This window comes from Falco cherrug, chromosome 6 (assembly GCF_023634085.1).
Source record: "Falco cherrug isolate bFalChe1 chromosome 6, bFalChe1.pri, whole genome shotgun sequence".
NCBI classification, from domain to species: domain Eukaryota; kingdom Metazoa; phylum Chordata; class Aves; order Falconiformes; family Falconidae; genus Falco; species Falco cherrug.
Genome location: NC_073702.1, coordinates 3,039,528 through 3,052,776, shown reverse-complemented (window position 1 = coordinate 3,052,776; position 13,249 = coordinate 3,039,528). Strand labels below are relative to the sequence as shown.

At 39.2% G+C, this 13,249-nt stretch overlaps 1 protein-coding gene across 2 annotated transcripts in view; it reads right to left on the bottom strand.

Moving 5' to 3' along the window:
* Window positions 1-1,334: 1,334 nt before the first annotated feature.
* The window catches only part of EPHA7 (EPH receptor A7), a 170,358-nt gene continuing 158,443 nt past the window's right edge, over window positions 1,335-13,249 (bottom strand). For both annotated transcript variants that reach the window (XM_014287317.3, XM_005434035.3), the window contains one exon: window positions 1,335-5,112. In XM_014287317.3, the coding sequence (XP_014142792.1) occupies window positions 4,917-5,112 (196 nt within the window). In that variant the 3' untranslated portion in view covers window positions 1,335-4,916. The remainder of the gene's footprint in view (window positions 5,113-13,249) is intronic.

The window sequence follows — 13,249 nt, the reverse complement described above, 5'->3', positions numbered from 1 at the left end:
AGAAAGAAATTCATAACACTTTCTCTATGAACATCACAGATCTCCTGTGACAACCAGTTCTCTTTTGTCACTGACTAGCTCAATATGGCTATAGATTTTGAAAGAATTACTTTTATAACTACAGAAAAATAAAAACACTACTACATAATTCTGTATTTTTTTTAATATAGGCAAGTGTAGATGAGTCTAAACCCCAAGGAAATAAATAAATACATAATCTTTTCATTCCTCCTTTCAAATATCAAAGATGCAACTCAGATTGAGAAACACTAAATGTCAGTCATCACCCACTTACTTCAATCACTATGAAAGATTTCTGGTATGTTATGAATACTAATAACTCATAGGATCTTCTACTCACCTGTCTACAATTACATACTCTCAGTATTCACATAAGGTAACATGGGTCATGGCATAATCCTTGTGTAGACAGAGAATAGGTTTGGGAGAATTGCTAAAATGCCATTTCAGTGAAGTTAAGATATGGGACAAACAGAAGGGATTCCTTTTTACACAAGCAAGTTTATCAGATTTCCTAAGTCAGGGTTCACATTATTCTCACTGGTTTCACTGGTGTTGTAACGCAGACCCCCGGCATTTAGACCTGCAATGAAGCAGAGGTGGCTAAATGCAGCTTTGGGTGCTCGCTGCCAGGGTAGTTCCCAAAAGTCCACTCTGCTGTTGCCTAACCCTGAAAGTTCAATAATTACTGGGATAGACAGAAAGAGAGGGATTGGCACCTCAGAGCTGTAGTTTGATGCCAGAGCTTACTGCAGGGAACAGTGGGATAAACAAAAGGAACAGCTACTGTGGGACAAAAGCTGAAAGTCTCACCTCATGACACCCTGTAGTCCCATGAGTAAGGCAGTGTTGAAAAATATACTAATACCAGTACAGCATTCATTTGTTTTATCTTCCCCATCTGGATGTTTCTCCGTTCACTCAGACTGTTCCCTGCTCCGCACGCCAGAGTTGGTGGAGGGTGCTGCTAAACATCCAGCTGTCCTTTTCAGTGTAGATGGATGTGCCTAATCTGCATTTATAGCTTCTCTGAGGAGGGAGGCCATCTAAGAGGCTGAAGGCTATTCTTAAATGCACTTTATGGATCTAATCCTTAACAATTTTTCACTCTGAAGGTTGTATAACCACTCGGTGTGAACCAGTAGGCAATAATAAGGTCTAAACTCTATTTTTAAGGTTTCCAATTAATAAATATAAAGGCCAATAGCTTGAAGGTTTCCCTCCCCCCTCCTGAAAAATACAGAAGTGAATTATAGCAACTGGGCACTTAAGTGTGTGCAAAGATTCCTGGACTGAATTAATTAAAACAAGACTTAAGCAAAAGTACTTTTATTAGTAGTAAAGGGAAATGTGGTATCTAAGAACCGTCAGATGAGAAAGTTTGATACAAAATGATTTTTAAAAGTTAAATCAGAAGCTGCCTGTAAAGAACTGTAAAATGATTTCACAATTTTGAATGCCATTTGCAATAAAGTGGTGATGAAATTTGATAAAGCAGAAGGAAATGCACGAGGGAAAAATAAGTCTAACTATACATACACAGGCAGGGACTACAAATTTACTATTGCTTGAGAAGAAAAAAATAACTAAATAATATTAGACAGCTTTCTGAAAACATCAAGTCAAGCACTCAGTATCAAGTAGAAATGTGAAACAGGATATCTGGATGATTAAGAAAGAAACTGTAAACAAAATAGAAAACATATATATATATATCACTGTATAAATACACTGTATCGCTATATCACTGTATAAATACATCATACACTCTTATGTTGAATAGTTCATGCAGCCCTGGTCATTCTATTTCAGAAGAAAGAAGGGCAAGACAGACAGAGACAGAAGGAGGAAGCAAATTCACAGGATCTAGGACAAATTCAGACTATTAAACATAGTGTACCCCCAGATTTAGGAAGCATTTGAGCTGTACATATTGGATACAGAGCCCTGAAGATGTCTGGAAGTCAACAGCTGAAGGTGTCCCTAATCTGATGGGGAAAATGGAGGCCTTATAGCAACAGGACTGTACCCCTACCTGGCAGGACACCCGCCAGGTACACAGGGCTATGTGGACTTGTGGTTTGGGTCAGTGCAGCTGTTCTTACTTTAGGCACAGCCAAGTATCTTCTTGGAAAAGCTGACAGGTAACAATAGGAAAGGATTGGCAGGAAAAGTATAGGCAAGGTTAAAAAAAAAAAATTATAGACAAAATAACCATGCTGTCCTTTACTCTCAGAATACATTATGATACTCTTTTTTTTTTTTTTTTTTTTTTTTTTTTATCCCAACCTTTTTCCTTTAACTCCATTTGGCTACTTCCAAAATCGTGCATCCAGTTATGCGTCTGAACTCAGAAGGCAGGTCAAACTGCAATTTCCAGAGTTTACGGCACCTTTCCCAATTGTTTTTGTTTGTTGGTGGGGTTTGTTGTTTTTTATTTTAGTAGCAGAGGATGGGAAGATGCCACACAGTGGAATCCTCTCTGAGGGCCAAGAGACAGGTACATATGTCTTCCATATCTGCTATCATGCCAGAAGCAGGGGCAAAATTATGCAAAATTTGGAGCTTGTCTAAATATAATTAGTAGAAATATTAACTAAGTTTTGATATTGCTTTATGGTGAATCCATTATTGCAAAAAGTTGTAGGCAACTGAATTAGTGGGGTTCTTTCAAATACATAAAAATAGATGTAAAAAATTCTCTATTATGGGGAGATACTACGACACTGCTTTGCAAGCTCTTCTTTAAATGATACAAAGACTGTTATAAAACTTTGAGCTACATTTGATTGTAGAAAGAATTTAAACAGGATAGGTTTGGTAAGTTGACATCACAGCTATATGATTTAATTCCAGTATTCATTCAATAATGGTAGAGAGAAATTACTGAGGTGGGCTGATTCTTTAAGCACTGCTGAGCATTGTCTTAAGTCTCTGTACCTGGTGTGTTCTTTAGTAGCTGAAGTTGCTATATTGACAGAATAGGTCCTGTAAACTTCATTACTAAAATGGTACCCTGAGGTGACAAGAGTTTAATTAACTTAAGCAAAGTTCAAATTGAAGACAATTTAAAAAAGTGTACTTGGCCATTGCTGCCATTTGAGAATCCAGTAAACCACCATTTGACAAAATCTTCAAGAAAATGATGGACAAACACAAGCAGTTAAAGATTTTTGGTAATATTTCAGCTATGACTTTGAATTGTCTCCTCCTCACCCAGATGAATTATCTGAATCCTATCCAGAGTCACCAAGATATTCTTAAAGGAGGTCGTTGTCTCCACTAGACAATACTTAAATCATTCCACTGCTAGAAGAGACTAAAAATGGGCATCATATTGATAAGGTGTCACAACCACCAACTTGATATCACTCTGGTGTACATTCAAGATGAATGACTCATGCAAAGCTGTGTTACCCTGAAGGAGAAGAAAAATTTATCCAGTGCTGTCCGCTAAAACTTGTAAGAAAAAATACAATGAGTAAGTACCTATAGTACCCTAAACATCAATACTTTGCGGTTAGAAGTACCGAGCAAAAAGTGTCTGTGTATGCCAAAGTAATAGAATACTCCATTACCAGCAGTAGTCTCTCAGCTGTCATCCCAGTACATGTGCCAAGCTAGAACTGTGTCTCAAAACAGTTTCACTGGAGACAGAAAGATCTGAGCCTTTCCAGTGTGCTTTCTGATAAACTTTCACAGGCAAAATGGAAGAGATTGAGGAGGATATAAATGGAGACATGGTCTGCAGCAAAAAAGTGACTTCCTGTTAGCAGATCTAGTTAATAATTCCTAAAGAAGTTGGCAAAATGCCTTTTCTCAGGGAGACAAAGTAACTGGTTTTGCTCTTTGCAGCCTAACCATTAGACATGTCTGATCACTGAAGCAGAGAAGAAGGAAGTGAGGAAGAGATTAGATTGGCCACTTTGCAGCTTTCTTACTCCTGAAGAATTCTTACCTTGAAAATCAGGGTAGTTTAAAATATCTGACAGACTAAAAATGGCAGTTTTCCAGTTTCCTTGTAAAAACAACACCAATTTTCTAGAAGAAAAACAAAAAAAAGCCAATCCAACATAATGAAAATAATTCCCAAATTTATCAGAAATTTTCATGAAAAGTTATAAAATGTATTTTTTTTTCAGTGAGCAAAATCCCCATTACCGTTTTCTGTAATAATGAGACAGTTCTAAAAGAAACTGCTCAAATATGTTTCTTCCCTGTTTCCGTTTCACTGTGGGCGTTTTTATTTCTGCTTCTTTCTGATCTAGAATGAAAGGACATTTTGAAATGTCCTGGATTGGCTGAAGTATTATAATTTTGCTGAGTATTTCTCAGCAAGGGCTGTTTGTAAGTAGTGGCAAAGCCTCCCATTGATTTGTCTGCATGAGAAAGGCTAACAGGATGCTCTATGCTGCTTTCTACCAGTAGCATCGTCAGTAGGAGTAAATCTGTATCATCCCAGCTTAAATTTCTTCCCCAGCAGGATCTCTGGAAATGTTTGATTTAGCTGCTTCTCCTTCTCCTTTGCTCTTCTATATACATATTTTGTGCATAAGAGGGGGGCTAGAAAGAAGATGGGGAAGCAGGGTTATGTTAGTGTGAGGAACTTCCAGGGCAGGCTTCCAGGGCAGCTTTGCGGGCTCTTCTCTCCCTAGCAGCATCGCCATGTCCTGCTTCGCCATCCTCCTTAAATCACCATGCTCTTCAGATGTGGTCTTTCATTCTTGGCATTAGTCATAATCCTCAGCTTGTCGGGTGTGTGTTCTGGCCTCTCCCATACACCTCTGTTTACTCTTCCTCCTGTTGCCAGTCTGTTCCTCCCTTCTTCTCCATTCCTTTCCATGCTTCTTTTCTACATTTCCATTCTCTAATCCCAACTACAGTCCTTATGCGCATTAAAAAAATGCCTCATAGCGTTCACTGTGCCTCCAAACCAATCTCATGATTTTATGGTTATAACTCTTGTTTTGCTTCCCCTTTCTGCTTCCTTTGTCTCCTGCCATTATGCCATTTCTATTCAGGCTGTCATCTCTTCTGGAAAGGGACTTTTCTTGTTCTCTGTTTTGCAAAGCACCTGGCATGTTTTTGGTTCTGTCAAACAAATAATAACAACAGATATGAAATTGGCAGTGCAGCAGAATCCTGATATCAGGAAGTAATAGAGGCAAATTACACTATCATTCTTGTTGCCATGTATATACCACTACTTGACAAAAAATCTCATTGACTAGCTAGGTAAACATCAAAAACCCCAAAGATTCCCAAGCAAACACCTCTAACATGAAAGAAATGTAGTTTCATGTTGGATCTCAATGACCCACAGGGTTACACTTCACAATTTCAGTACTGGAAATAAAGGAAATGAATGAGGGGCAGTCTTTCAGATGGGTGTTTGGGTATAAAATTAAGGACTGGGAAAAGATGTAGGTAACTCCTTAAAAGAAGGAAGTAGGAAAAGAGTGGAATGGGTGTGTTCAATTTAAACTCTGCTTAATTAAAAGAGCATACACATGGTAAGTAGATTGTAGCATGTAAACTAATAGACTCTCCTTTAGCCTAAGTGATGTTACCAGAAGATCTCAGCATTTCTGAAGAATCTAACAAAGTATTTTAACTGACTTGTCCCAGTCATTACATTATCATTACATTATATTAGGCGCCCAAAGACAATGTTTACGTTATCTGTGTTGCCAACACCCCACCCCCTACCCCCGGAGTTTAAAAAAGGAAAGGAAACAAAAAGATGTGGCTTTTTCTGTATGTTTAGTGATGGGCTAGCCATATGAAATCTCTGAAACAATATAGCTTTAGGACTAATGGATATAGGCCAGGACTGAATAGAAATTATTTTACGTATGGTTAGCAATCTCTTAACTAAATTATTTGAAAATTCCTGAGAGAAAAACAATTTATTACAGATGTTGAGACAAGCCAATGTAACACTAACACTAAAGAAAAATAAACCAGCAGAGGAATGTCCCCCTGCCATACCAACCAATATCCTTACAGTTGATTCCACAGTAGTATCTGTCATTCCAGCACATGGATTAGATTATTTAACAGTGTGAATCAAAGGGAAGATAGTCATTCAAGAGAAGAGTATTCTAAATACATTGTAGCATGCCATACATCTCTGTCACCAAACTGGACGAAATGGGAGCAGATGTTTTATGATAAGCTGAGAAGAGGACCCGACAATATTAATAGCCATAATGTCTGAGGCTTAGTAAACAAAAACCAAAGCTAGGGAAAGCAATCTGATGGAGGGACAGAATGTTTTTTTCTGTCTCTAGCGTAGTGTCCTGGAGACTAATTTTACATGAAGGGAAGGTATTAACTAAGCTAAATCTTGCTTCTATTAGGTTTTTTTGCACCTGCCCTTTGCAACCCTAGTAATGCAAGGAATGTGTGAGAAAAGAAAGCAGGAAAAAGGAACTCTGAGGAGAAATCCTTTCCAAAAGGAAGGCTTTTTTTGACTTAGGAAACTGATAGTTTCTTTTTACTGTTTTGAACGCAAGTAAGTCTTTGAATTAGTAAAAATGATTGATATGTGAATTTATTCAAAGCTAAAGGCAAATTGTAGTCACAAACAGCACACAGATGCATAGGTATTTAAAACCTCAGGTTACATTTTTATTGGCTCTGTCTCTACTGACATTTTTTGGTCAGCACCAGGATGAAGTTCTCCAGATCAAGAGACTCATGAGATAATTTACGTATACCCTGCACTGTGGCACTTCTCATTGCCAAGAACTGGTTTCAGCAGAGCAGAGACCAGGTGCAAGCTAACAAGTATGAAACATCAACAAATGGGAGATGAGGATCCCTACGTGACACATGGCAAATCAATTCGATAATTTCCTTGCATCTGTATGACCTAGCTATTCAGTATCATAATGTTTCATTTCTAGCTGCCCTGCTGTCCGATGTCATTCCAGGCCTGAATTAGATACTCCATCTCTCTGAAAAGAGATGGAAACCTAAAACAGTTTGGAGAAACTGAAGGACCATCAAAGACAGCGGATAAACCAGTTGACAAGCTCTGCTGAGGTGAGAATAGGGCTTCAGTTCTTGGCTGAGGTATCTGTACAGTTGGATTTAGTACTCGTTTTTCCTGACTGATGCATGCCAAGGCCATCCCTGTGTTCAATAACGAGACAAAACTAACACGTGCACAGGTTACCACTGACACTGTAACTGTCACAGAAAGGAAATCCAACAAGAACTAGTTCTCAGAGGGTGCTGGTATGCCATCATGTATTCCAGCAGTAAAGCTGGATGTGTCCTGAGGAAACTATTTTCAGGGATTCACAGCCCCAAACCTTCTCTCGATGTAGATGCTTAAATTAATCCTTTCAACAGGAAACACATGTAAAAGAAGGATCAAAGAGATCATATGCATCTCATCCAAGAGTTGAGCAATGACAGAAGGATATGGAAAAGTACAGTGCTTGCAGACCAGGCTGTTAGCTCTGCTGGGACATGACAGGACACTCAACCACTTCCAAGAAAAAAAACCCTCCATTTTACGCAGAACAACAGCCTCCTCATTCCTACAGGGGTGTCCTGAACACCAGTTTCAGAGTAAGAAGGAGGGGATTTCTGGATGGGAAAAGTGCTTCAGGAAAGAAAGGTTGTAGAGTGCAGGAAGGAATTTCAGAGGTAGTTTTGTATTAGACTTAGCCTAACCAACCTTTTGCCAGGAGAAGCTGCAGCTCAAAGTGTTTGGCAACATATGAATACCTAGAGAGCCTCCCGCTTCCCACACAGAGGTTGGAAGTATCATGTTGGCCTTCTTGTAATACCTTTCCACAGTCCAAACTGTAGAGTCAGTTTTAGCCTTTCTGTGCTTTTCTCACCCAAGAGAGATGTAAAGTTTCCATATGTTCTCAGAAAAGAAGGCAGCCATTCATCAAATCACAAAAAAATGTGAGCCTTCCTGGGAACAGAGGTAAAAGGATGCCAGACAGATGTTACATTTTCATCAGCTATGTATCTTGAGCTACAGGTAGCCATGACACAGCTGTCAATAGGCATGAGGGCAGTCAGTTTTTTGGCTTGTTCTGGCATTTATGCTAGACGAGGGGAGAGAGGGAGCTTAGTAACAACTGGACATCACCTCTGTGAGATCTCTCCATACATTCAGCAAGTGGCTTCTACCAATTCACACCGCATTCACCTGCTTGCTGACGCTCACTAACCTTAGCTAACAAGGGCTTCCATCACCAAAAGGCCTTAAATACAAACCCAATGGAAACAACACAATAGAACTTAGGGTCTAAGCACTGCCATGTGTAGCATACTGTTTTGTGAAAGTATGCTGTGATGGCTCGATGACAGACATGCAGATGTATAACTGTATGCTAAGATATGTGGTTTCTGTTTCTCTGGTATCTAAAGTGAAGCACTGTTAATTTAGACCTGAAAATTAACCTTAAATATTATGCAACCACTTGTAAAAGCATTGCAAAATATATAATATCCATTCCTCTAGGATTTTAGATTAAAATAACTTGACAGCATCTGATGTTTAAAGAAAAAGACAGATTCAGCTTTACACAATCCTATTTCAAAATACAAGCGTAAAAATAATATTAACTGCTTTAGAGGCTTACTTCATAGGGCTCTTTTTTTTCCTTTTCCATAATTATCAAGATAATTTGTTATACTGAAAGAAGGTAATACTTCTGGGGTATATCTTCATTATTTTTCAGCAAATAATTCAGAAGCAGATAACACAGGTAAAGCATTAGTTTCCATAAGATTTTCATTAATTCAGCTATATTAGTTTCATAAAATCCATAAGAAATAGCTTTATGATAGTATAAAAGAATGAGAAAGGAATTTTCCCCCATTCATTATGGTGAGTATGAAATCCCAGAAGGCAACTCTTTCCTCCCACTGCTCTAAAATAGTGCCCTCACCAGGTGTTTTGATCTCTGCCATTCAGCTCCCTCTTAGATTGTACTGTCATTAGAAAGATTTTTATATTATTTTAAACATACTTCGTTATCTTTTATCATTGCTGTTACTGGGCAGTTCACATGTAACACTGGCTGATTCAGGTCTTCTGAATTCAACACACAGCCCCTCCCCCATACACACACTTTTGTTTCCTTTTGTTTTGACCAACACTAATGACTTCGGCGCTCTTAAGTGCAGATCACCTAGAGTGATCACCCTGACCCGTAGCTTGTTGGTCATAGATAGACATTGCATTTATTGTTGTGCGGGTACCAAATGTTCTTTCCTCACTGTTACCTCCTACTTAAGCCCCAGCGAAGCATGGGTGCTGCTAGGTAAGTATAAATGACTAATGCCCGCTGGGGAGGAATGGAAGTAGAGCATAATGCAAAAACCAGGCTCCTTCCTCTTGGCTGGGGAAATACCCCTCAAAACAGAGGCACCTCTGCACAAAGAAACAAACATGGACACCCGCAGAGGGACTTTGTTGTGATACTCAAGTACTGCAAGAAAGGTACCCTCTGGGAGACACCTCAATGTTAGGCAGTTTTATGGACAGGAGGCAGCTTCTGACTGAGACCTGCAACAGACAGCACAGTCTATCTGGGATGCTGTGGCCAGCAAGTAGGAAGTATCAAAGAGAATTTGTCTCTTGCACAAGTTTAGGTAATGTAAGCATTGAGGCAATTTTTTTTCTTGAAAAGAGCACTACAAAGAAAAGCCTGAAAGCTTTTTTTTTTGCTTTTTTTTACCCCCTCTTTTCCCCACCCCCCCTTCCTGCTCTCGGCAGTGGATGAACGGGAGTGTGTAGAGAAGCTATATCGCAAGGTGCGGCCTTTCTCTTCACAAAAGCAATCAATCGCTTCTCCATAGTACTGAGGCTCAGTAGTATTAAAGGAAAATCCTCATTAGGAATCCGTCCCAGTGCCTTGCTGGCCCAATTTCTTCCTGTAAGCTTATTGACCTGGATTTGAATCTAAACCTGTCTTCTTCTTCAGCAGCCCATGAGGGTACAAACTCTAGCTACTGGAGAAGACGACACTGCTATTTTGTATAGAGTAATGTAAGGGAGGACTTCAAGAGCAACTCAAGTAAGAGCCCTGGGATGAAATGGGCTGAGGGCAAAGGCTCTGTGCCACAGAGATCCTGAAAGAGAAACACAAAGATTGCCCAAAGTCACCCACAGGTTGAGCACCTCATCTCAGTTTCTCCTCTTCCACCCAGAGAGTCCTCTCTCACCCCATCCAATCCCATTCTCCTCTTCTATTGTCTGGACCCATCTTACTCTTCCACTGATCCCGCATGGAAGTGCCAGTGCTGCCAAGACCAAACAATAAATAGTGAAGACTTGGTCTAATTCTGTTACAGATTTTTTTTTTTTTTACTAGTTTGTTCTTATGGGCTTCTAGATTTTGCATTTGTGGTCTAGTTTCAGGCACAGTGACAGAGGATATCTACCACCCAGAAAACTCCATACATTGCTAAGTGGAGTGTTTTACTGAAAGCTGCACGCACAGATTTCCCATAGACCCACCTCTTTCACTTTCTGAACAAAATCCTAGCCACCACTTAAAAACTGCCATTTCTGAGTAGCCTTCAGGAAGTATCAGGATGATCTTACTAATTATATTCCAGGCAAATCAGATTTCTCATGCAATTTACTACATGCAACCTCAGTGGGAAAACACATCCAATTTACAACTATGACTGGAAAGAACACTCTGGAGAGAACTAATCTGAGATTCCTAGAACTTCTTACTCTTAAGCTACACATGCATTCTTGGCATAGGCTGGTTGGTCCCTGAGGAAAGGCAACTGAAACATGTTTTGCAGGAAACATCTTAAAAATGGACAGTGCAGCCATTCAGGAAGCCAGTGGAAGCTGGCATAGTAAAACAGGTTGAATGATAGTCAAGAAATTGCCTGAGTAATGTTTCTACAGACATGACATGTGAGGGATCAACATGGACACATTATATCTATCATTCTTCAGTCTAGCCTCCTTCAAGCCAGATTTGGATGTACTAGTAAAACTAATGGATGACTTTTCTTCTTAGTGAGATGGCATCTTTTGGAGCAGGAAGTTTGTTTCTTTTGTAAGAGATAAAGTCATGGTTTTATTGGTAATTCTAAGGAAATAACCTGAAGATAATTTTTATTGCACTTGATAGACCTTATAGGTTGCTCAGCATTTTTTTTTTTTTTTTTTTTTTTTTTGCACAAAAGAGGAAGGCTTTAGTTATGGACCTGGGGCTATAATGTCTCTGGTTTATAAATGACTTTAAATACTCAGTCAAGGAACTCTAATACCAGCGGCACACATAAGTCTTTGTGCTTAAGCACTGAGTGTGGTTTCCAGTGTTGGCCATATTATGATCCACCAGATGACCTCTGAGTTATAGTATTTCATTATTAGTATTAATTATTATTAGCAGCACAGTTCTACAATTGGTTATTTGGTTCAATTAAATACGGAAGCCTTGGTCCATGGATGAATAGGTTTTCTGTTCCTCATTTAGCTCTTCTGGCACTAGACATTATGTCTTGTTTTGTCCAAGATTCATTTGGCTGGCTACACAAGTTTTGCATGGCTGTATCACATCTTTTTTCACAGTCTATCAAGACATCAACTCTTATTTTTTTTTTGACTTGTTGTTCTTTTTTTGGTCATTCTAATTAGACATTAATTTCACCCAATTTGTATTGTATCAGCGCTAAAATCTGCTATCATTACTCTAGACTTAAAGAGAACTACTCTAAAACCTTCTGAGTGTAAATATCAACAGAGTTCATGTTTTATTTTCAGGCTTTTAATGTAAAATTCTCCTTTCAAGTCTCTTTAAAGTCTGCTTGAATGAGCTGTGTATTACCAGTGGCTTTCCCATCTGTCTCAATTTAGTCCCTTTGACAAATTCCAATCTGGCCTGAGGAAAAATCAGAGTACTGAAACCACTCCACATTAGATTATTAGGTATATTTTATTAACAGTGTCTCTTTACTTAAAAAATCTTGACACTCCTTAACTCCCCTGCCAGCAATGTCTTGCGGAGCCCTACGTCTTAGACTCACACATTCTGAATGACTTCTTGCCCCTCTCTCTCCATTCCCTCCCATCTTCTGACTTTTCTCTACGTACAAAAGTGAGGGTTTCCTTTTTAACCCTTTCATAATCTCGCTGGAAATAATCTACAGTCTGTACAGCATGCAGGCTCCACATGACTTCTTTCACTATCAAACTGCCTAACCCTTACCCACCATGAAAATGCACTGAGAATTTAACAGATTTTATAGACACACTAGTTTTGGCCCTTGGCCTGTCCCAAGAGATTTTACTTTAAATGCATGTGTTAACTATTGCAACTTAAAAATCTCACAAAACCAAATCCAGAGAGGAAAAACTCTCACAAATGTAGCTTGCATTCTGCCACTACTCTTTTATCAGGATATTGCAGATTTTGTGCCTATGGTTTAACCTCTTATATTTTTCAAATTCCTATACGGAATGTGTTACAAAAATGGTGAGCCCAGCCATACTTTGGGTTTCGCAGGTCATTTGTTGGACTGGGATTTTCTTTCTTGTCCGTGTTTTTTTTTTTCCCCAAACTTTTGTATTACCTCCCCCCTCCCCTATGTCTCCCCAGTCCTTTTTGCAGGAAATTTAATTACAGAACTGCCTATTCCCAAGTAAATAGAAGGCTGCACTAGGCAAACAATAAAGATCTCTGTTTAAAAGTAATTGTTGGCTATGCTTGACAAACCTTGAGGGAATAGGAGAGAAAATACAGGCTGCTGCCCGGAATTTCTTGTTTTACTAGAAATTAGTTTGAAGCTAAGAATTTTGAGTAGTCTTGCCCAAATCTACCATCTACAAATCCATTCCAAGTTAGCGGGGGGGAAAAATCACCTGTTTCTACATATCAGTTAATTCATCAGATGTGCAGTCCTAACAGACCCTGAACATGCACAAACCCTGCAGTGCTAGTTGCTCAGCAAATCACAGCACCAACTGCCTGATACCCCTGCAGCACGTGCTGCCCGATTTACCGTCAGGCAAGAATTTGTATCATACTTTTCTCAAACTGGGCTTGTCATCCTGTCTGGGAACTGTTCTCTTCCACAAGTACCCCAAATGTCAGTCATTTAAAATAAAATAAAACAAACAAACAAACCCCACCAAACCCCAAACACATATCATGAGCATACTGCTTTCTAACTGCACGAAGGGAAGTAATGCATTAAGGAGCGTTAGCTCTAACAAGTCACA